Source organism: Leuresthes tenuis, unplaced genomic scaffold (assembly GCF_036924035.1).
Source record: "Leuresthes tenuis unplaced genomic scaffold, fLeuTen1.0.hap1 SCAF_14, whole genome shotgun sequence".
Taxonomy (NCBI): Eukaryota; Metazoa; Chordata; class Actinopteri; order Atheriniformes; family Atherinopsidae; genus Leuresthes; species Leuresthes tenuis.
The window spans coordinates 18,550,859-18,576,492 of record NW_027325368.1 but is presented as its reverse complement, the minus strand read 5'-3'; the positions used below and the strand labels follow the sequence as shown (position 1 = coordinate 18,576,492).

Here is a 25,634-nt window from a genome sequence, read left to right as displayed (position 1 = left end):
AAGCAAACATGGGAAAAGGATGAATGCATTTAAACTAGCTATTAAAAGCTATTTCCCCTTTGTAAATAAATAGATAAACAAGTAAATAAATATTAGGCATGCTTTTGACATATCCTATAGATGTGTAAACAGTCGGTCTCACATTTTACAACAATAGGTGCGTTTTTCTGTCCATGAGACATATTTCTTTACGAAAAGAAAAGAAAAAACAGAAAAAGTATATTCTCGTTTGGGCTTATGTGTTTATTCGACGTAGAAAGAGTGCAACACAAACCGTCTCTTTCCTAAATATCTTTAAATAAACTTTTAAAATAGAGCGCTGTATGGCAAATACACTGGAAGTTTCCGAGCAGGACTTGAACACATCATTTTGTAGCGTGGCGAGGGCGGACCGTGTGACGTCGAGCTGAAGCTCTAGCTGTTTATTGTTCCTTCCTGAGCACCGACAGAGAAAACAGGCTAACAGGCTGTCAGCTACTATTTTCACACGGTTCACGCTCAGTTTTACGAAGGTGTAACGGTCAAGACAGCTGACTGCACAAACCAGGGACCATGGCGTACGCGTACCTCTTCAAATACATCATCATCGGGGACACGGGTAAGCTGCAGCAAGTGCTAGCTAGACTAGCAGTTAGCATTCGGCTAGCTTTGAGCTGTTAGTTAGCGATGTATTTCCGCAGTGTTGGATAGTCCAATGACGTGGTAAAAGCATAGACGCAAGGGGTGGGATGACAGCTCCAATTGTTGCCTGTTAACGTATGTGGATATTGTTAAAAACCCACTGTCATTGACAAAAAAGTAAACAGTGGCGTCATATCACAAGTTTTATCCCCTCATCACTTTGGCGTAGCAGTCGCTGACACTGGCAGATGTTGGGCCTTTTGTCCGTTTGCGTCGAGGGTGGGGGTGTTAGCCACAGCTTGCTAGCCAAGTGAACTGGCTAACTCGAATAGCTTCTCCACTAAATATTTAGCAAACATCTGTCACGACTGCAAATGAACCTCGCATTGGATCTTGATACGTATGACAAATAAGCCTACTAACAAGTGTTGTCGTTGTTGATACATTATCAGCTTCAAAGTCAACATTAGCACAGCTTCATATAAGAGAAGGCCAGACCGTCAAGCTAAAGCCTTTAATATTCCCTGAAATGGCGTAGAGCAGCTTTAATTTCTGGCCACATCTCTGTTTATTTAGACTCATTGGTGGCTTTCCTATTGTGCCACGTGTCAATTTTGCAAGGTTGTGGCACTCTATATCGCGTTGCCACCTAAGTGGGAAAACCGGCGACTACGAAGGTAATGTTGTCATCTCCTCACTGTTGGCAGGCTGTACTGATGAGGGGCCTTTTCACAGCAGGTGCACCTAAATGCTGCTGTATCATAAACTGGATGCAGCGTGGTCAGATAATAGCAGACAGGTTTGACAGCCAAAAAAAAAAAACCCTCAAAGAACTATTTACTTTTAGAGAGCTGAATTAAAGACGTTAGCTAAACACACAGTCATGACTCCAGTAGGTGTAGTCATTTAGCAACATGCCAATTACATTACTGTTGTCCAACAAGGCCAATCAGATGTGTATTACAGTGGAAGATATTGAACATGTTAGGTAAATACTCCTAAGACATACATACTGCATGCTTATTCATTTTAAGGTGTCACATGATTGGTTGATTACTGGTGAACTGCTTGTTTACTACAGGGATATTGCAAAACAGCTTCATGTTTTGCATGCTGTTGTTTGTTTATTTCTAGCAGGGAATGGTGTCCAGAGCTGTAGCCAAGGTCCTAGCTTGATTACATGTGTCCATGCCAGAAATACTCCGGATCTGTGGGGCTCAGGAGTGGGTTGACTACCAAAATGATTGCGTTAAAAATCACTGCTGCATTAAAAAAAATAACAGCTATTTTTAGAAATCTTTTCATCATGCATCATGGGTGACAGAAATGTTGCCCGTGTGTGTGTCCGTCCATAACTTTCCACATATTCAATGAGCATTACACACTCCTGAAATCTTTGTAGAGTGCTAAGAAACCCAAAATCTTTGTCTCTGTGCTGTAGTTTCTTTCATATCCCCCCACCTATTGAAGAAAAGGAAAGGGTAAATCTCAGCTATTTAAAAAAAAAAAAAAAAAAAAAAGAAAATCTGGTGGGCAGAAGTGACTGGGAACACCTCGACTTTACTGAGCCAAGCATAAACCCTGTCAGCTCACTTGTTGGTTGTTTTTAGGGTGATACTTCTCAAAAAATTTCAAACTGGGACCATGCGCATGTCCTTCTGCACTAGATTATATCAGGCATCATATATGCTCAATGCCAATGAAGCTACAATAGATTAATATAAATACTGCCCAGGCTTTTGTTATCTATTTTTTGGACACGTTTCATTTGGGTGTGTCTCTTTGTCAGAGCAAATATTCATATATTCACGTGTAAAAAGACCAGAAATATGTGTGTTATGGTGGTCCGTGGTTTCTGACAAATTATGTTTAGTCACAGAAAACTTTATCCAGCTATATGAAGTCCTCTTATCATCCCTCTATCTCACCCCAGGCCACAACTCTCATCATTACCCGTGTCTCTGCGTCAGTTGTCCAACGGGAATAGGTGGAAGAGCAGATTAAATTCCATCATTTCATGTTTCACTCATCCGGTTGGCTTAGACTTGTGACAATCATTGCGCCTCCATTTGGAGAATGAGGAAGAACCATTGCCAGCCAGTCAGTCAAGGTTTGATGCACAAGCAGTATTTCTGGACACTGGGAAAAAGAAACTTCCCAACTGACAGCAACTGTATTTTTACTCACATTTTTTCATTGAATCTAGGTTTCTGTTTGCTTTCCACTTTCGCTTCCTTTGCCAAATAAACATCTGTCTCAGTCAGATATAGTTTAGAAAGTGCTCATTCTGAGTATGAGTGACTGTTCCTGTTCAGGTGCTTACTGTGAAGTTGTTGGGTTTTATTTTCATTTGTTTTGTTTTGTAATTAATGTCTTCAGTTCCTAATGAGCCTGTAATTTCTGGGTGTGCAGCACTGACCGTATAACAGCCTTAATGCCCGGGGTTGTGCCCTCTGTTCTCTTTTTTTTTTTTCTTCTAAATACTACTCATTAAGAAAAATATTAAGGAAATAACTATTGAGCTATTTTGAAACCCCACCATGTAGTCAGCAAACCTTACATGTTGATACTGAGATAGATGTGTCGTCTGCATGTGTCTACCGTGACCTGGGATTCATTTTGGAGAACGTCCGGAGCCCACAGCCTTGTGGAGCTGTGGTGAATATCTTTAAGGTAGTGCTGTTTCGAGCTGCATACACACTGCATGCACTTTAGCAACCACTTCCACCTGAAAAGTTGTCCCTCGCTTATTTGAGCTCTAACATTGTTTAAGAACACGATTTAACTCCAACACTGCATGGGTCAAAGATCAGTATTCTAGATCCCAGGAAACCCCTTTGTTTAACATTTTAGATATTTCTCCATAGCATTAAGTATTGATGACTTGATAACTATGAACCTAAAGCGTCTTTTCACTACTTGGTTGCTTAGTTCATAACAAAAAATAACATGTTTTGTCATTGCGATTTTTATTGTTTTTGTTTTGTTTTTAATGTATGAAGATCCTAACAATCAAGTTCCAGCAGTTCTCTTTAGATTCAGACATTTATGCTTTCCATTTTGTGCACAAACTACAACTCAACGTTTTCCTGACTCACCACCATTTAAAAACACTTGAAAGAGAAAATGCGAAGTAATCCAGGCCATTTAAAATAAAACCTATACGTGTTTCACATGTTGGAGACTTTGCTAACTTTGCTTTTAGGCTGATTAGCAAGATGTAGAACGAGTTGTAGTTTTTAAAAAAAAAAATGTTATCGTCATATGTTGCCATGCTTGAAGGCCCCTCGGTACCATTTGATCTGCGAGGATACTTTGTGTGGACTGACTTCAGCAGGGATTGTGGTGCCGTCTGCTGACCTTGATTAGCATCAGGTTACTTCTGTAAGCGATCAGTGCAGCATTGTGCTCGCCTGCTGTAAACTAACACATCTGCCAGATTGACCTTCTTATTGACGCCGTCATTCTTTAAATAGCGCGGGCTAGATTTAGCTACTTAACTTCCCAGGCTTAAAGCCCTGTCAGAAATAATGGATGAGTCATTTTTTGCATCTTTTTCTTTTTTTTTTAAATTATTATTATTACTGTGCTATGAGACACACCATACTTCTTTATGGGAACTGAACTTGTTGTAGATGGTTCTCTTGTGAGATGATGCTTCTGGCACTTCAACTCAAGAAGGCACCAGTGACGATACTGGTGATCCTCTGGCTTCTTGTTTGGTGCCAGCTTCATTTATACTTTTTGTTTAGCATTAATGAGCGTGCTAACACGTTCTGGGAAGACGCTAAAGCGTTATGCCTGCTAAATGTCAGCATTTTACATGAGTTGTATTTGTTTCTCTTTAAAGCAGGTAGGATTTATCTAAACATTGAAGGTCTTTGCTCATTTTCACACCGGTATTGATCTGTGGATGGCCATAAGTGAAGCAGCATTCACATCCGAGTGTTACTTGGTTTGTTTGGACAACTTGTACGGGCCTTGGTCACGAAGGGCTTGTTGCTATGACGACAGTAAAAGTCAGCTTTCAGAAACTGGAAAATCACAGCGACCTGATGTCCTTGTGTTTAGACCGCAGCTCAGGTTTCTGTACATTTAAGCTGCATTGTTGTCCTGGATCGTTTAAAGCTCTTATAACAAAGTCCTGGGATGCAAGCTGTCCCATCATCAGCAGTGGATCTTTAGCTACTGTAGGCCTACCACTTACAGTGATAAAGGGAAAGAATTCAGCGCGTACCATTGGCTACATTTACATGGACGGCAATATTCTGATCTTAATCTGGTTAAGACTTTACTCTGAATAAGACACCGCCATGAAGACCCCATTGCTTGTTTGTTTCTATGACAAGATCCTGCAACACCAACTGTGGCAGAGCTAAGTGCAAAACGAGAAGACTGCAGGTAAAATAAGACCCACTTTGGGATGAGGGAGTGAACCTAGGTCGGCCAAGGCTCCGTGTTTTGAGGCACACGGCTGTAATTAAGACTTTGATTTGCGCAAACTACTAAGTTGGGGATGCAATGTGGGCTGAGCTCTGTAACATGTAAACATGAATATGAATGGAATATCTGATGTAAACATCACATTCAGAATACCGTCTCATTTAATTTGAGGTTGATGGTCAAAACATTGCTGTCTATGTACACATAGCCGTTGTTTGTCATCTGTTGAGTCAGACCAACGGTGTTAATTCCACCTGTCAATGGTCCCATCAACTTGGTCTATGTTTTCTGATAACCCAGCAGGTGTGTCCCAAATCAGAATTACCTCTGCATGATAATGTATGATTAGGCCTTATTACCACCCCTAGAAGCTGGAGGAGAGAGCTGTCATAGAAACACTGCCTAGTTCTCCACTAATTACCACTATGATTGTAGCCGCTCTCAACATTTGAAAGCACAGCAGGCTTTGATTATAGGCTGCTGTTGACAATTTGCTCACACTCTGTACCACAGCCATCATGTTGTTACCTCTTGGCCGGAAATGAGAAGTTGAGCAATGCTGGAATGGTCTGTTAAGCATCCTTACTAGTTGAGCTAATTGGAAAGAAATGATCAAGTGGCACCAAGACACCTTAATGTTTTCTGTATCCACTGTTCAGCCTTGGTGGTGGAGGAGCTCACAGCTTACTGACTGCTTACTGACTGCATGCCTAAATGTGATGGAGCTGAAAATGACTTGATTGTTGCACCTTCATATAGCCGCCCCCCGCCCCCCCAATCCCTTTTCATTATCATCACACGGCCCCTGCCTAGCAACTGCAGCAGTGATCTTTGGAAACCATGGAGGAGGAACACCATGTCCCTCTCCATCACCTCCTTGTGTCTCTTTCTCTCCATCTCCTTGGCATCCTGTTTTGTTGTGCTCTGTTCACTGCACCCCCTTCCAGTCCACTGATATTTTTTTACACACATAAATGTATTCAGTAACGGTCTACCCCCAATTCTCATTTTGCATAAACTGTAGTCGACATCAGACAGCAGCAAATGGCCGTATTCTTTGTTTTCTTGAATCCACTTGACACCCTTGACCTTCTTTAAAGCTTTAATATCCGATCAGGTTGAGATGGAAATTACTCACTTTAAATTAGTCTCAAATAGACCTTGAGACGTTCCGCGGTTCAGCGCATTCACCTCAGCGGTGAATGCAGGGGCAGATGCTGACATCAGATGCTGTACATCAAGATGTGGTGGCAGGCTGAATTAATTATATCTGGATTTTATTTATTCCTCTTAAACTTCACGGCTCGATGATGTAAATCTTTGCATCCCCACATCCGTGACTACTTTTCATTAAGTTCAGGTTTGTGTTAATAAAAATCCTACAGCCACGCGCAGTTTCACACCTGCATATTAAAATGATGCCTTAAGAAACGAGTTAAACGATGGTTTCTCATGGCTTAACTGTAAGACACATGATGGATTTCAGCAAATATTAGAAGCAACCGTATAGTCCTTTATCATAATATTTACTGTTGTTTAAATCGGCACTAAGGCTGTAACAGGTGGTGGGAGAGCTGCTGTGGCACCGAACATTTCCGGCTGTTTTTAATGTGCTGTTGCATGTATGAAGGGAAATGATAACAAACTCTTTTCTTATCTGACAGCTTTTACAACCCGTTAAAACACAAACACAATTAGAAATGCCGTTAAAAAGTGTTTTGATTTCACGCCTTTATATTTGTGATTCAATAATCCGCACCATAATACATACAATGTGAGCATTAGTTTTAGTCCAGTTAAGTGGATTCATGGCTGCAACATTCAGTGCTTTAGTCATTTGCAGAATGGTGTTAATTATGAGCAGATTCACCAGTGCCCAAAAAAACCTGTGGCGACACATGTAGGAAGCAGCCAGCTGGTCAGTTAGCACGCTAACAGTCGACTGAAGCTAGGCATGAAGAAGTGTTTGAGTTCCCTGCTGGGGTTGTTTGAACTGGATGAAGACTCCCATGTTCCCATGTTAAATATGCATGCGTCGTATTTATGAGCCATTAATTTGTGTTGTTCATGAGAACTCCCTGCAGAGTTTTGGTTTTTTTTCTTTCCACCAACAAGCATTAAAGTGCCTCTGCGCTGTGAGAGTTCGGAGCTTGTTATTGTAATCTATGTCAAAAAAGAACTGATTCCTACGTGGGGTACTTTGTTCTCAATGTGTTAATGATTCACCGTTGTAATTTGTAGTTTTTCTTTCTCTTTTTTTTTCTCTCCAGGTGTGGGAAAGTCATGTCTATTACTACAGTTCACAGACAAGAGGTTTCAGCCGGTTCACGACCTCACCATCGGTGAGACCACCCGTCCACTTATGCACTCACTGCCACCAGGAAAACTCTATTCATCGGGATACCATAGAATGCCATAATGTTTTAGTGATTCCAACTTCCACGAGCACTGTTTGTAGGAAGGTTTTCTTTCACCAGCCGTGCAGTTGAAGATCACCGTAGCACTGCTGACATTCAGACAGATCAAATCGCATCCAAATGGGGACACAGCGCAGAATCTGCTAAAGCGATGCGTCCCATCTTAGATTTACCCCTAGTTTAAAATTAATAATTTATTTATCGTGAATCCTCTCTGTCTTAGAAACCGTTGCAGGCCATGGATCTTTGTTTTTCTTTTCTAGGATGGGCTGAAAAGTGTCAATGTTTCTTACGTTGTTACCGGTGGCCGAGTGATTCCGCAAAGACAGAAAAAGAAGTTATGAATTTTACCTCTATCAAGCTTTTGTTCTTTGTCAAGTAGCTGCAGCGGGGACACCACACCTGCTAATACAGTAGAGTGCTAGCCTGAGAGCCTGGGCTCACGTTTCATTTGCTCTGGCAGAAAAGTCTGACCTGGTCCTGTTCTGTCTGGGGCTGGGTCAGAACACTGATTTATCTCTCTTATCATTGGGGGGATTTGACCTGATAAAGCTTTAGAGGTGTGCTGATTAGGCACACGTTCCAGCGCTGTGTCCCCTGTTTTGTATCTCTGATTTGCAGTAGTCCTGTTCAGACGCATTTTCATCGCCCCTCGGAAATTGGAAGTTAGTTTAAAGGTTCTGTGCTAATTCACATTCACCGTTTCTCTGGTGATGCCAGACTAGTACTGTGCAGATGCTGCCAACAAATCAGACGAGCTGTTATTATCAGACTTTTGTTGTTGTTATCTGTTAAGAACTTGCATAGGACTGTGTGAGAGCTGTTACCTGAATGCACCAGAAGAGGGGTCCACATCATAAGTCCTCATCTGAACAGATTCTTTAAATATATGCCCAGTTGTACCTAATTCCTCTTTCCCTGTGGTTTTGTATGTTTAGGTGTGGAGTTCGGAGCGAGGATGATCACTATAGATGGCAAACAGATCAAATTGCAGATCTGGGATACGGTAAATGATCTATTGACTTTTCTCATTTTTAGACTGCTGGCTCTAGGGGTGTTACACCCACATCCATCCACAAAACTAGGCCCTGACAGTTCAGAGGACCTACAGATGCACTCTGCAAGCTCTACCCACGTAGTTACATGATAAATGAAAATTTGTTTCACATAAACCTACAGGAACATCAGTGTCTCACATAGCATGCTGACATTTTAATGAAGATGAATATCTTTATGAAGAAAGCCATTTTTGACTGACATTACCTTGCTTGACTCATAGCTCATAGCTTTATGAATCATAGCTTTTTTTCAGAGGCTTTATATCATTTCTCAAAAATGAAATCAATCGTTGGGTCAATGCACCATCAGCACATGCAGTTCTACAGCTGCCCACCAGGTGGAGTTAGAGCTCCATGAAAATGTCATTCAGTTATCCTCCCACTGCTTTTAAAAGGAGCAGTAGAGAGGAAACGTGTCAGGCCAGAGGTCCAGTCACATTGAGAGAAGCAACATTTCCTCAGCACCTTTTCATTGACCTCTTCAGGAAAAAGTCACAAGCTTAAAGAAATGAAATGGTTGGAAAAATGTATGAGGACAGAAAAAGATGATTGCACTACAATGAGAATTCACTAAGCTGTGATGTGGGTCCACAGCCAATAAAACTACCTATGTTAAAGAGATGTTCCATCTCGTTTCACAGAGGCCATGTCCTATATCGTATTCGTATCATAGTATTTATTATAAAATATTACTATCCTTATGTTCTATAAGGGATGGTCCAGTGTTTCCTGGACACAAAGGAAACACTGCATCTTCTTTCTTTAGCATTTAGACAATTTGAACCGCTCTTATCATCACTGCCACCTAGATAAATCTGGTCAGGAACCTTCCTTACAAAAAACCCTATTCAACCGAACCCCTGTTTCCCAGGTCTCAGACTGCTTAATCTCTTATCTTCCACCAGACGTCTGATCATAGTCACTTTGTCATCCAAGTGTGGAATTATTATGGTAAAAATAGAAACTAACCAGTCGTAGTTGCTGTTCATTACTGGATTTGTACAGTCGTACACCAGCACCAAACGACAACCAACAGAGAAATCATTTGGATCATTGTGTGGGCTGCACTTGCCATATGAATAAGTGTGTGTGTGTGTGTGTGTGTTTCTGCTTACAAGCCTGCTGGCCAGATGGCAGACAGACACAGTGTTCCCTCTCTTTCACCCTTATTTATCATTTATTCACTAATAGCATCGCTGGCTGGTTGACTGCTCTCTGAATGACTTACTGACTGTTTAGTGACCAGCATTTGGTTCTCTGACTGTATATCTGAATGGCTCTCTGGCGTGCTAACTGGCCTTGCTGACTGACTGACTGGTTGACTGACGAGTTCTCTGACTCGATAACCCTTTGCTTCATTGACCAGGAGACTGGTTTCTGGCTGACAAACTGGCTGCCTGGACCTCTGACTTGCTGAATGATTCATTGACTTACTGTGGTTCTGCCTGCCTGCCTGTCTGTCTGACTGTCTGGTTTTTCAGATGAGGTCAGAGCATGCAGGGCTTGCAGCTGCTAGGATAGAGTGCTGTTTTGTTTTCTACTCTAGTCTGGACGAACACAGGCAACATTGTCAACGTACACTGGACAGAGACAGAGAATGAATAGACATTGCGTTGGGGGTTGTGAGAATGCCGGACGGTGAAAGCGTTGATGGAAAGAAGGGATGCCTAGGGATTCATAAAAGAAGAATGAAAAGATGAGTAATGGAAGGGAAGACACTGTAAAGGTGAAACAATGAGGGTGGAGGGGGGTGAAGACACAAGGTGACCTAGTGAGCTTGAGCTTGATGGACTGTCAAGTATGACATAAAGGCTGCGAGACTAATCCATAAACTGCAACAACACAGCTAATGTGACCTTCTTTGTTGAGCATAAATGGTGAAACAGGAAGATTATACATGCAAGCAGAGAGAAAGAAAGGATTTTGTGACGGATAGATGGAGAATGAAAGAGAGAACTCTATTGTATCCAGTTACAGGCTCTTCTCTGTGCTGTTCTGTCCCCGGCCAACGGAAAACCTGGAGCAGGACTCTGCTAGAAAATCAGGACTGATGCATAACATACATGAGGACTGGCAGATAACCAGGACTGGCTGGATGATGTGTCATTGCTCTGAAAGAACAGGCCTGTTGAGCCAGAGTCAGGCTGCAACACAGTCATGGCTGTTTGATAACCAAAGCATCTTTATGTCTGTGAACAATTGAATTATTCAGGCTTCAATTTCTGTTTGTTAAATATATGTATGCGTTTCCCCAGGCTGGCCAGGAGTCTTTCCGGTCCATCACCAGGTCTTACTACAGAGGAGCAGCAGGAGCACTGCTAGTCTATGACATCACAAGGTAAACGAGACCCGAGATCAATTCATGTTCACTCTGAAAACACTTCTGCTCAGAATTTAACCTCTCATTTTAAAACGCGCTTAGAAGCAGGTTCTATATGCAAGAGGTGAGCCTATTGTGAAAGCTTGAGACATGTAACTCCTTAACAAATCAGCTAGAAGAAAATAGAAAAGTGTAAACCTCTATGTTGAGATCTGTGAGCAAGAAACTATTGATTTGTGAGCACATGAAAAAAAAACTACAATTCCCATGGAGGGGGAAAAAAATAGAAGTATAGACGCCACATTTGCTTTTTAGGGTGATTTCTTTCTCGTTTTGGTGTCTCAAATCAGTCCCAGCTTTCAGTCTTGTCAGCCCTGCTTGATAATAGACACGTCTGAACTAGCCACTACTCGCCAACTCAATCGTGTTTGGCCCGCGAGAATCTGGAGCTTCTTATCTAAACATAGAAAGCAAAACACATGACGTGCTGTTAGTACGGTATGTACGGTAAGGCTCTGTTCGTCGGCTGCGCCAATGGGACGTTAAAGTTGTTTTTTCCAACCTCTGGACGAAAAAAATTCATCAGGTTGTTATTGAAACTGTTGAATCAGATGGCTGTTAAAGCAATTCAAGGTAGAGCATTAAACTTTTGATAATTAAACGTGGACAGATTGACGTTGACAGTTGTTTTCTTACTTCCAATCCACCTGAATGCTTCACCAGCAGCCTTTGAATCCATCCGACACTGGGATGTCTACCGGCTCGAATGACTTAAAATTTGTTATCGACTTCTGTGGCCCCCAGAGGTTGGCTCTCAATTATTTCATGACCCTGTGACCTTTAGCTCATTGCTACCATCAGTGCAAAATTTTCTTTCCATACACAGTAAACTCTGTGTTAAATAAATACTCATTCAAGCATAGGACCATTTATTTGTTGTTTATGTATTTATTTCCTTCCTTCCTTCCTTCCTTCCTTTCTTCGTATACTTGTGCACTCCTGGAGAATAAACCTCGGCTTCAAAGCTCCAACTTGATTTGTTATGTCTTATTTTTAACCTCTTGGGGCTATTTTGTACATGCCACAATATTTCACACAATTATTTAGCAGCACTTCAGTCCCAGTTAAGCACACATGTTGGATTCATACAGAAAATTTACATTTTTCTGCTCGGGCGCTCAGATCAGCAAGGGTTTAAAAGCCCTTAATACAATCTGCAATGCTGATTAGCGTCCTTGTTTGAAACTGGATTTGGTGCAGATCGATCCCCATGTCACTCTTCTCTTATTTCCTGTTAATCCCTCCCCCCACTTATAGGAACTAATTAAAAAGAATCCAAATTAGGCCAATTTTTCCTTTGAAATAAAAGAAGATTATTTCTGTTTAGATAGAAACAGCGAAGATGAGCTTTGTTTTTTTGTTAAATGGTTGCCAACAAATGCAGAAGGAGGTTACACACGTCGTTCACAAGTTTTCAAGGGAAAGTCAACATCCCTCACTGCTGTGTGGGTGTGGGTGTTTGTGGCTGATTAATTGCGGCTGCTTTATCTGTAATGGTTTCAGTTTCAAAGTGCAGTCAGACTGAAACCAGAAATCTGTGCTTGCTTTAACAGAAGGGACACCTTCAACCACTTGACAACTTGGTTAGAGGACGCCCGCCAACATTCCAACTCCAATATGGTCATCATGCTCATTGGCAACAAGAGGTAAAATCATTTTTTCCTGTACGGGATGGGTACACATACTGCCCCACATAAAGCTGGACCATCAATTCTGTGTGGCAGCCACGCTTAAGAGCATTGTGCTGTACAGCAATGGCTTATTAGACGTTAGTCTGCTCTCATAGCCCGGCCCGGTCCTAATTTCACACAGTAAAGAGCGTTTAAAGTTTGACGTAAAACTTTTGACACTAATTTGGGTTAAATGTGGAATTCTGTTCTAAATGAAAGGGTCTCATTTTTGCTTTTTGCTGCGTTAGGCTCACTCTGTAGCTGAGGTTACATAACACACCACTGTGTAAGATAAAGTTATGTCATGAGAGTGCTGGCTTACAGTGCCGCTGGGGTAAATACTCACTCACGTCAAATTTGAATGAGGAAGTGCACCTCTGCGACACATCAGCCAGGCGATGAAACTGCTTGCTCTCACAGCACTAGCCATGTTATGCTGGAAAAATGTGTTTGCCCATTACCCTCAAATTTATATGTTCTTGTAAGTCGGCTGACAGCGATGCACATTAGCTCAAAGACAACATTTTCCATTTTAAAAGTTTGTAGCATATCATTTCAGGGAGATGTCCAGATTCAGGTTTAACTGGTTTATTTGGACAATCTCAGTGGTCCAAACTGAGCCTCTGATGCACATTTGGTAAATTATCACTGTACCCGAACATTATTGACCGGGATAAATGTGGTCACTGTTGTTATCTCATCTACTTCCTGTCATATCGTCAATGCGGGTGTCTGTTTGTGTTTTAGTGACCTGGAGTCGAGGAGAGAAGTGAAGAAAGAGGAAGGTGAAGCATTTGCCAGAGAACACGGCCTCATATTCATGGAGACCTCTGCCAAGACTGCCTCTAATGTTGAGGAGGTAATCACTCGCATAGATTCCCAAAAACATACAGTTATGTCCACCTGAATGACTTGATTAAGGGTATCAGCTTATCTGCACCTAAGCTCCAAGCTGCTGGGAGCACCGCTCGTCTTTGTGAAATATGTGCTACTCCCTGCAGGTCAACACTAACGCTAAACAGCTTTTCCCCCTGACGAATAAATCTTGAGCCACACCAGAATTTCACACCCATTATCTGCTCTTTCACAGTTATCGGGGCTGTGCGTTGACATCTGCAGCTTAAGTTAGAGCTCTATTTGTCTGGAGCACAATGCAAGCATAAAGACACTCTGCTGAGGACCTGTAATAAATCGCTACATATTGTTATATTTATATCAGGAAGTGTATTTAATCACCATACCTTCCGGAGGCTGCTGCTGTGGTTTGTTTTTAGCAAACAGTAGAAGAGGATTCAGTGATACCATGGGTACATCAATATTTTGACCCATGCTGCGTGTTAAGGTTTGATTCATTACATAACTGTTGGTGAGTGATCGTCAGCACAGTGGATAAAAGTTCAATAATCTAAAGATAGATTTTGTTTTGATGTTCAATAAATGTTTGCATGCACAGCTAACGGAAGTGTTTAACACTATATTCGGTAATCATTTGCATGTTAGCATGGTGGGCTGCACTGTGGTGAGGTGGTTCCGGGTTTGATGCCCAGCTGGGGAGTTTCTGTGTGGAATTTGTGTGTGGGTTCTCTCCGGGTACTCCGGCTTCCTTCCACCGTGTCGGGTTAATCGGTGACTCTAAATCATCCCTAGGAGTGTGAGCGTGCATGGTTGTGGGTCTCGTTTGTCTCTGTGTTGGCCCTGTGATGGACTGGCGGCCTGTCCAGAGTACCCCGCCACTTGCCCAATGACAGCTGGGATAGGCTCCAGCCCCACAGCCCACCTTAAAATTGGATTAAGCAGGTATAGAAAATGGATGGATGGATGTTAGCATTGTCATTGTCATTCTGAGCATGCTGAGCAACAGCAGCGTTAGCATTTGGGTCCATACAAAGGTTCTATCTGTGGCCCCAGATTGCACTTCTCATGCATAAACATACATTCAGTTCACAGAGATGAGATATCGCTGGAATCCCTAATGATGACTCAAACCATGTGAATAAAAAAAAAAAAAATCCAGTCCACAGAATGATAAAAAGATTTGTAACCAGCTTCCCAAATGCTGCTGATGATGAATAAAAATATAATATATCTGAATATATATTTTCATTCAGGTGGTTCTGCTTCATATTCAGATTGAGTGTTAGCATGAAGTTGGGTAAACGGCTGAAATCAATTTGATTTTAAGAACCCTATAGAGAATCCATAGATACATAAAAAATGTGTATTTCTTAAATGATAAATACCGCTACAAATAATTGTGGTGAATGATTAAAACTGAAATCAGGTTTGCGTTTTCGCTGTCATGTTATTGTCACATTACACTTGTAATAAAGCTCGCTGTTGAGCTGTTGTGTCATGGAGCCTAACCTTGGCGGGTTCACATTAGCATCATGAACCACCGTAAGCACACAGAACACAGGGCTCCGCCTTTAATAGAGACACACCCCTGGTGTTGTTGAAATGAATGCATGGCGTGATCCTCTGGGACCCCTTTCTCACTTATCCAATCACATAAATAATCCCATCCTACACAGCACAGCATGCCAGCCAGGGGCATTGCACTCTGTGTGTGTTTGTGTGTGTGTATTTACATTGATTTTTTTGTTTTTTTTTCCCCTCTACCTTCTCTGGCCTGGCCTATATCATGCAAACACTCACACCCACACCCCTGTCGAGCAGAGCTCTCAACGGGGTTAAGATGAGGGGGAGGTGTGTGTGTGCGTGTGCGCGTGTGTGTGTGTGTGCGCGCGTGTGTGTGTGTGGTATGATTAATTTGTCTCATTAGTGTCCTCTGAATCCTCCTGATACCGCTCCTCTCCTCCCTTCCCTTCATCTCTCCTCGCTCCAGCCCTCCACATCCCTCGACGTCCATCATTTGCTCTTTACCTCTCCTCCTTCACCTCCCCCTCCCACTCGCCATCCCCCCGATGTGTCTTCCACACTCGTCTCATTTGTGTCGTCCTGCCCTCTTCCTTTCATTTCTTCCTCCCCCATTTCCTTCCTCCCACCTCTATGCCCATCATCTTCCTTCCTCTCTCTTGCATTTTTTTTCAACCAGTTAAAGTTCATACATATTCATAGCCTCTACCCCACCTCCCCTCAGCGACATCCAGCAGCCAATCAGAGTGCAGGGTTTGTTGTCAGGGTCTGTGGGTGGACACTGGGCCTGATGGGATGGTCCTTAGAGACAGATGGAGAGATTCTGTGAGCATGTTTTCAACGTTTCGTGTCTACATCCTCTCTTCCATCCTTCATCCAGATCCTATCCTCAGCCTCTGCTCACTTCTGTTCTTGTTTATTTCCTTTCATCTTATGTGTCCTTTTATGTTGTCTTTGCTGTTCTTTTTACCATCCATATTCTTTTTTTTTTTTTAGGTCTACATTCAATGTTCTTCACATCTCTCTTCATTTTTCTGCTGTTGCCTCATTAGTTTTCCTCTGTCAACTCGATTCATCTGCTCTTGTTCCCGTCTTCTACACATTTCTACTTGTTACTTTCTTCCACTCACACTTCTCCTCGGTTTTCTGTCTCTGCTTTTCATGTCGCCTCATCTTTACAGTCTGCACCTATATGGAACTCCATTAGCTAAACATGAAAAAAAAAAAAGCCAAGAAGATGTGAAGGAACAGCTGGTGCACTGATGTGTTGCAGGAAGGAAAGAGGACAGGAGTGAACAGGACAGAGTGCACCAGAGAGCACCCTTGGGCTCAGTCTATTTCCGACGGGGTGTCAGATAGGAGTTCAGGACATATTTTCAGTTCCTGAACACACTTCTTTTTTTTACTTTTCTTTTTTCCATTAAGAAGGCTTATTTTTGCATGCTATTACTAATGTGTGTGGTCTGAAATGAACCTGCCCTATTAGATTTTTCCTCCTTTAGACGTGAAGTTCGTGTCATCTGAGCTGATGCCAGATCTCTAGTTGATGTCAGTTGTTGCTCTTTTTTTCAGATCCTTTTTACTAAAACCGTAAGAGACTGTCCCTGGAGACTAATGCATCAATACTGTAATCATAAGCCAGTCGCTCAGGAAGCCTGATTCTACTTTATTCAATCAGCTTTGATCTTTTCAGCACTGTTAGTGTGTGTACATGGGGAGAGAAGACAGACTGTGTGTAGTTTTGTAGTTTTGTAGTTTAGCCTGCTCAGATCTTATTTTTGATATATATTCAAAAGAGCAACTGGCTTCTCTAACAAAGTCTTCAGTCATATCACCCACAATTTTTTTCTAAAGGCATTTTTTACTCTTGTACATCTTCAACCATTCAAGTCCCAACAAAACAGCATTAAAAGGCATTTTAATGACCAAAAGAGTATCAACCTCACCGGTTTGTGGCTGAGCCAAGTTGTTGGTACAATATTTGCATTTTGGGGCTTGTTGATTTATTTTTTTATTTGGCATAAAGACTTGCTTGTTCTAGCCAAACTGTATTTTTTTTAACCCATAACCAAGAACTGCTTCTTATTGAATAATAGTTCATTTTTCCACAGAGCACTTTAACATTCGCTCCCGTTGGGCATAGTTCAAGTTGCTGGTCTTGGGGAGACGTTTTTTGTTTGGGTTTCACTTCAGGTTTAGTTGAGCCGGCTCTGATAAACCCGCTTAACCAACAAGATCCTGCCAAGCTTGTCACCTCCCAAAAAAACCCACAAATGATTTTTTTTCTTTAAACGGTTTGAGTTACACAAACTCGATGTAACATAGCTGCTGAGCTGTGTTTATTTGACTCCAGTGTTCACACTAAAGTAGCATAACCATATCCTTCCTGTCCTCAGCTTCACACTAAACGTGTCGTTCCTGTGCGCTCTTGAGTAGAATCATATTTCCAGAAGTGCTGAGCCATTATGATTTGGCTTCATCATAATTGTTACCTTCAGAATTTTTTGCACTGAGCGCAGCTCCACACTTATTTTTATTTTTTTTAATGTTAGGATTGTAACTTTGTATTTTCTTTTGCAAAATATTGCATATCTGAATGTGTAATCACTGAACATTTTCCACAGTTTCTGTGCGGCCTTGTATAAAGTATGTTGTGTTTAGGGGCTGGTGGGGAAACCCCGACATCCCATACGCTGCAGATGCTCATAAAACGGCCGACAAATTCTCACACACACTAACGCATGCACGCATCTGTTTCATGACGCCTGTGATGGCTGTTGTTGTCTGCAGGGTGCGTTTGTTTTATTTTTCTTTCCACTGATATAACTTCTGAATGCTCTGCTGTTTCGCAGCCAGCCCGTATGTCTGCTTTTCTTACCGGCAGTTGACACACCCATATGGAATATTCATCAAAGCCATTCACACTTAGTCTTTAAATGTGACCAAAGACTACAACCAGAAGTTGAACTTCACTGTGATGAGTTTCAGGTTCTGGAAAGGAGCTGAGCTTGCTCATTTTTTTTAGGTTTCAACACAAAAATCTGAATCAAATCTCCAATCTGAATATCTCACTTCCTGTCTCTACCTCAGGCTTTCATCAACACAGCCAAGGAGATCTATGAGAAGATCCAGGAGGGAGTGTTTGATATCAACAATGAGGTGAGACATGCTGTACCCTCTGGTTTTTTTTTTTCTTCTCATTCCCTAAGCCTCTCCAATCTCTGTCTCTGGGTTCCTCTTTTCCAGTCTTTGTTTCCCTCTTTCCCTCCCATCTTTCTCCTCACTTTCCATCAGTGTGTGTGGTTTTGCCACGCTCCCTCCAGCCTAAAAAAAAAAAAGGTAGGGGGAGAGACCCTCCCCTCTGCTTCCTTTGAGTCCAGCCAAGCAAAACTCCCTGCCTTCCTCCTATCCTCCACTTTATTTTCCAGTCACACTCTCTTCTCTCCTTAACGCTGTCTTTCTGTCTCACTCTCTCCTGGAATCTTGCCAGCTCATAAATTCCTCACATCCCACAAGGTCTCAGCCATTCGGCAAGAAAACAAACACTCACTCACTCAGCCAGCCAGCCTGTAAGTTGCATATCCAGCTAGTTTGTAAGTCAGTGATCCAGCCAGCTAAATTTCTATCTTCTTATTTAAAGAGCTATCATGGCAGGGAAGTCGTTACTGTCAGTAAGTTTGGATGTTAGCCTGACTCCTTCCACATTTAAATAGTGACTGTCAAAAATGTTGTTCACATTGAATTGGAGAAGTAACAATATCTCCAAGAATGCTGTATTTTTTATCATCCTTGCACGTCTCCAAGATCATTTACGACCATATGGAGCGTGAGCGTTGATTGGACATGTGCAAAAGGACAACATGGGCAGCTACGTATGCACGTTGACTGTCAACCAGTCTTGTATCCCTGGCCCCGCCTCAACTGTCTCCTTTCACTTCAACCCATTTACTGCCAGCTCAGACACTCTGGCAGGTCAAAGTCTGCTTCTGTTCAGCTTTGATTGTGGCAGTGTGCTCATCCAACAACACAAAAGTCGTTGCACTTTAACATCGGGCCGATGTTAAACTCATATTCAGCCCTCTGTTTTCTGTCGTTTTATTCTGTCGGCACGAAACTATTAACGTTCGCTGCTCTGCGTTTGGAGGGAGGTAAGTTCGTATCTGGCCAGAGACCTACATTTTCAGTCAGTACAGATGCTTCTGTAGCTGTTGTCGAGAATAATGAAAACCGCTCATATTTAGCTTGGTTTTTTTCCCCTCTTCTTTCCTGTGGTGTCTTATCTAGCTTTTCTATGCATGTGAAAGATGTGTAAAGTTAAAAAGCTCAAAGTCTGCACCACAGGAAGTTATTTCCACAGAAGACACTGTTACTGAAACATCTCATTTTCACTCTTAGTTATCTCCATCCCCTGTAACATATTTGCATAATGCCTGCCTGGTTTCTGACTTGACCACCCCCCCCAACAGCAAAGAATGAGCAGTGGCCTCACACTGCCATTTTTGACAAGTATACACTTTTGTCTCCCTTATACAAGCACGGGATTAGAATGGATCAGCCCAGCTCTGTTAAGATAGATGGTGATATTCCTTTTTTCTTCGTGCTAATATTGGCCCCTTTTATGCTTGACATTTGATATCTCAGGCCGAAGCAAGTGACAGACAATTAAGCTGGTAGGAAATTAGTATCATGTCGAGCAGAGTGTAGGGCAGCTTCATAGCTCGGTACAATTTGTATGAGCTGTTCGCCTTTTCCTTTTCGCAAATGAGATGCACGTTTTAGCAGCTTCTTCTTCTTCTTCTTCTGTGTGCGATCGTCTTCTTACTTTCAGGTCAAAGCCCAGAACAGAAACTGTGGCGCCTGCACTCGACTCCTCGGTCAGTTTAAGCCACTGAACTTGAGCATGCACTTGCAGTATGTAGACGTGTAGAATAACAGTCATGTAAGCAGACTGAGTGACTGGTTTATCTGGTTTGGAGTGCAACGAACAGAACCCGTTTCATTGAATGTTCCCAGTGGCCTGTCGAAAAGAAAAGAAAATCCCTTGAAATTAGCATATAACACCAAACTGTAGCTGTGCCAGCGAGGTTAAATGTTGCCTTGTCACACTCACTGCATCAGGCCGCGTTGCCATTGTCTCTCATGGTACCAACGACACTGACGGCCGGGAGTTGCAGTTGTTTTATTCATGCCAGGCAAATAGGAGCCGTTTGTATCCTATCAACAGAAACTTAAATGGATAACTATAGCGGCACTGCTGTCTGTATCCAAATGCTAATAAAGCATTTTTTAAATTACTTTATGATGGACGTCTGTCTCAAGATTGAGGGGGTTTTTTTTGTTTTGTTTTTTTAAATAAAGAAAACACCTTGTCGGACACAGGCACCACGTCTCCCCACCGCTGGATTAACTCTTGTTTGAAGCATTTATTAAAGTTATGGTTAAACAAGGACTTGTAATCAATTCCAGTTGAGTTGCTTCACCGCCGCTGCTTGTGTCGCTGACTTTATCAGGTGCTTTTTTTTTTTTTTTAATTTGACAGATCTGACCTGGATATGAAACCTCAATAGCAAAAAATGAATAGTCACTTGACTTAACACAGGTTCTGAGCGCTTGTGTTGACCTTCAACGGGCTGCGCTTGAAAAAGGAGAAGGAAGAAAATCTATTGGCCCTTCTGATCGGCCTTTTCAGTGACGACCAATTCCATTATTTAGGACTAATATCAGCCAGTAAGGATCACTGTTCAACATAAGTAGCAAAATATACAAAGAGATCCAGTTTTGTTCCAGTACAGATTAGGCATTTATTAGGTGGACATATTACAGTAGGAAAACCATACAGTTTGGTGGAAATTGATTGTGTTTTTTGTATTCATTCAACAAGTTGTTTGTTTGTTTTTTCCAAGTGTAGTGAAGCGTATTTAATTTCTGCCAATAGATACCCCTGCATTTCACACTCTTTAAACAGAAGGGTCATTATCTCTGTACGTAGAGCCACAGCGTGCACAGCTGCACTGATCTCAACTGCACTTCTTGGCATTTGCCCTGAAAGTAGCTTGGTATTTATGACAGAGGAAGACATGAACCGTTTTTTTAAGCTGGGCTATAAAGCTCCGATTGGTTGTCATCACTGAGCACAACACCGGCCCTGTTTGAATCACTGCACAACTTGTTCAAAGGCTGATGGGAAACAAAGAGAGGATGCACTCTGTGGTCTGCCATTCAGTCGTCCAGATGGTTATCATAGCAGCCTGTTAAGCAGAAAATATGTTTTCCGTGCCCATGCAATCTCATGACGTAAATCATGTCATGGTCCTCACACACATATGGCTCCAGAATTTGAGCCTGTGCGTACCAGCAAACATGTGTGAACACATCTGGGTATGCAGCGAGCAAATGTAGTTAATAAACAGACCCGTGTGTGAATCCGCCGGCTGCATCCACATCTGGTTTGGAGCGTATCTGGCCCCTCAGCCAGCAAGTGCAGGCGCTGGGCAGACAGCACTGGGCCGAGCCAGCCAGCGAGTGTTTTTGTTATTAGTAACACTAAGACGAAGTGAAGGCAGGCCAGCCGGCCAAACCGCATCAGCTGACTGGCTCAGAGAGAGAAAGGGAAGCCCCACCAGAAATGTTGGCAGCCACGATGAGAAAACACACTCATGGCCTTAGCTCAATAAATGTGATTTAAAGGCATACAGCGTTTCCCAGAGGCACTACTGCTACTGAGTGTAAGAGGGGGAGTTCAACTGAGAGGGAGAGATAAATATATACAGGCGGAGAGCGAGCGAGGCTGAGAGAGAATGAGATGATGAAACGCAGAAGGAAAGTGAGCACTACAGCACAGAGAGATGAAAGTGTCTCCCTACCACCCACCTGACTGCCTCCCTCTCAGTTTCCCTCTCTCTTTTATACGTGCCTTTTTTCTTTTTTCTCCCGGTGTCCTTGAGTGCTGCTGCTGGTGTTTCCTTTGCCTTTGTGCAGCGCAGTGGCACCTGTTGCTTCCTCTATGATGTGATCTAATAGAGAGCCCCACAGGCACTGTGCAGTGTTAATCTGACCATGAAAGCAATAGCACACAGTCATTCTTGCATGTTTTATCTGGTCTGAGTGCAGTTGCACTTTTTTTTTTTTTTTGCTAGACCTGTAATTAACATTTTTCTGTCCGACTTAGAAACACTGTGAGATTGCATTTTCTTGAGTTTATCATAGAAAATTACATCATTTTGAAAGGTAATCTGTAAAAGGAGGAGGAAGTGCCTAAATGGTAGTGATGGAACAGCAGATTGAATATTCTTTGAACTCCTAGCACAATGAGTATGATTCACTTGTTAAGTGGTAGCTACTTGAGCTCTGCTCCTCTGAGAACTTCTGTGAAATGGGTTTTTTTTTGTGCCCTTAAGGGGTAAAAGGTACAGTTGCTCCACATGTCCACACATTTAGAAGATGAGATAAGATGAAGCTTTATTAAACCCCAAGGAAATTCTTTTCCCAGATAGCTCCACAATTACAGTAACAATATACAAATAACAACAATAGAGCATCAAATAAATGAAGTATAAAAATAAGTACCTAATGAATAGTTTGCAAATAAAGAGTGCTTAATAGAATACCAGTTTAAGTAAGATATGTTAAGTACAAAGTAAAGCAAAGAGGCAAATGCAGAACTCTTAGGATACACTTTATTATGTGTGTGTTCCTCCGATGAACAAGGCCTACCGTCTGTGGCTTTATCACATCAACAGACCACCTCCAGGCAGCCGCAGCACGCCACATGGAAAGCTGGCTATTTCAGCACGTGTTAGTGAGCTATTCAATCTGCCAAAATGTGGATACGATGGCGAATTTTATTAAATCCCGGGTGAGATCTCTTTCTAACATGTGTGTATGTCTTTGTGTGTCTCTGTTTCCACGCAGGCTAATGGTATTAAGATTGGACCCCAGCATCCTACCACCAACTCCACACTGTCCAATACCCAGGGAGGCCACCAGGCTGGAGGGGGCTGCTGCTGAAGTCCCAAATCACACCTCCTCCTCCACCCTCTCCTCCTCCTCCAGACCTAACCCTCCCTCCTCCTCGCCCTCTCCAACCTTCCTTTGCGTTTCTACAGAACTGTCCAGGCCCACTAACAGTTTGTTAACCTCTCTTTCTCCATTTTATTTCATCCATCCATCACTGCATCCCGAGTCTCTCGACCCTCCCCACGGGTCTAAAGGCAGCGGCCCCATGAGTCAGCCCAACTTCCTACTGTCCTATGAGGACAGAGTCAGCTCCGCCTGCAGATTTACTCACTTACTACACAAGTTTTCATTTCCTTTTTTCTCTTTTGGTTACATAAAAAAAAGATTTTAAGCTTTTTATTTCAAATAAAAACACTTTCTGGAATGTTTAGAGTTTTATTCCGGCAGTTTAATCGAATTAATTCCTCTGAACTCTCACGGATGTCGTTGGAATATTTCCATAGTTCAAAAATCTCCCAAAGCTATCTTTGGCAATGGTGAGCTTGCTTTGTCTAGATAGAGAAGGGACTGAGGGTAGAAATTAAACACTCTTAACGGCTGACTGTATGGAGTAAACCAGGCACTGTGTTGTATCTATACACACATCTGTACATGTTTTTAAAGACTATGTTGATAGCAGGACGTGTTTCTACATGCTGATTCAGTTTTCATGCTGTGCTTGTGTGTATAGGGACGATACAAGAATGCCAGGATGTCAGTTTGTGAAATGTGGGAGGCATTCAAGTCACTCTGTATTATTTGTCTATAAAAAAAAAAAAAGAAAAGTGCAAATCATGTCAGTTTTGTCCATCTTTTCCCTGCTTTTTTTTTTTTTTTCCCTCCCATGTTGTTTTTGTTCCCCTTCCCGTCTTTGTGCCCTATTTGTCGACTCACAGATGGTTTGTATTTAATGAACACTAAAAACTGGTTGTGGCTTAAAAAGTGTTTAATCCGCCTGGGTAGAGAATAAAGCACCAAACTGTCGAGTGTGAACGTGGATCCTTTCGGAACGACAGAAGATAAGCAGAAAAGCTGAAACGTTGAAGGATGTTGAGAGCAATGGCTGCCATTATGAAGTTGAGGAGTAGAAAGACTTGGAAAATTTGAATTGAGATTTTTTTTTTTCTTCTTCTTCTTCAGTTTTTTTTTTTTTTTTTTTTGTAATTGTATTTATCGGGCGCATTTCTGTGTATATATTGCTCTTTATGTTTCTGTAGCTCTTTTGGCTGTTTAAGATGAGGCTTGGCATGTGGTTGTGGTCTTGTTATGTCTTCACCAGGACCTGGAAAAGACTCTGCCTTGGGCCTTCCAACAGCTCTTTTGCATTTTCAACAATTCTCATTTAAACCCAAAGGAACTCGGCCGCCCTGTTACATGAGGGTCGGTGGTGGCCTTTCTTTTAAATGACAAGTGTGAATGATAACAAGCTGTTAACAGGACCAAGCAGAGACATTCCGAGTCCCTGGTGGGGGACAGACTCCATCTGAAAATGTCAAAGCATCTCCCTTTTAAGCAAGCTAAGATTTCTACCACAATTTAGCTGGCAGATATATAATGTGTACTGTTTAGAGCTTGATCGATGACTGCTGCAATGTTTTTTGCTTCACATTTTGCTGCTTCGGTTACTTATCGTTCACCTCCTCCTGCCATCCCTGCTCTTCCTCTTTCTCAGACTGTGCGGTAACCATAGCTCTCTACCTACTTTTAATGCCAAATTATTGTGTTTACCTGTGTTATCAGTAGAAAAATGGGGGCAAAACATCAACCAAGCTCCTTTTAGCCTGACCTAAAATCAGCTGTCTGCCTTAACTCCAACGCCCCCCCTCCTCCTCTGAGAGATCTGGACAGCTGGGGAAAAAAATATATAAAAAAAAAATCAATGAATGACCCTTTATCTGCAGATAGGCATTTTACCACTAACTATGTTGCCGCGGTGCGTTATACGTGCAGAGACACACACGTAGGGGGACGACGTCTTAGAAAAAGGCCTAGATTGAATTTTGTGTAAGAATTGGGGCATTTGAAATGAATCTAAACCCACGTTATTTTCTTCCCCTCCATGCGCAGGCACACACCCAACCTGCATACAGCGATATGTATGTATGCATGCGTAGATGATGAGGCATACGTGTATTCCTGTCTATCTAACCACGCTGTGTTTTCTCTTCAGGCTAACTGTGTATCTGTTTGGGGTTTCACAGCAGTGCGAGTGAATATCTGTATTCTTTGGCAGCGTGTTCTTCTCTTACGTTAGTTTATTTTTTAAAAATTCTCTAAATATATTCGACTCGTTATTAATCTTATTCTGATGATGATTATCCTTTGTAAAGCAACATGTAGAGTGTGTGGGTCTGTGTGCGTGCGTGTGTGTGTGTGTAGGTGTGGGTGTGTGTGGACCCAGAGGGGTTACGGGGGGAGGATCAAGCCAAACCATCTATCTATCTATCTATGGATTGATCTATCTTATCTATGTGGCCCTCCTCTCTCGCTCTTCCCTTCTTTTCCTGCCTCTCTTCCCCCCCCCAACGTTATTTGCTGTGTTTGTTCTTTGGAAAAAATAAAACTTAAAAAAAAGAAAAAATGAAAATGCTATCACAATAAACTATAATAAAACATTCTAAACTCTAAACATGTCATTTTGATGGTTGTGTGGAGATTTTTGGGGGGTACAGAG

At 42.2% G+C, this 25,634-nt stretch overlaps 1 protein-coding gene across 1 annotated transcript; it reads left to right on the top strand.

Annotated features, from left to right (window-relative positions):
• Positions 1-380: 380 nt before the first annotated feature.
• On the top strand, positions 381-23,944 carry rab2a (RAB2A, member RAS oncogene family). The gene is made up of 8 exons (XM_072363799.1): positions 381-598; positions 7,335-7,406; positions 8,420-8,487; positions 10,795-10,877; positions 12,473-12,565; positions 13,337-13,448; positions 18,056-18,124; positions 22,877-23,944. Exons 1-8 carry the CDS (start codon positions 553-555, stop codon positions 22,970-22,972), a joined length of 639 nt encoding a protein of 212 aa, XP_072219900.1. The 5' UTR covers positions 381-552; the 3' UTR covers positions 22,973-23,944.
• The last annotated feature ends 1,690 nt before the right edge of the window (positions 23,945-25,634 follow it).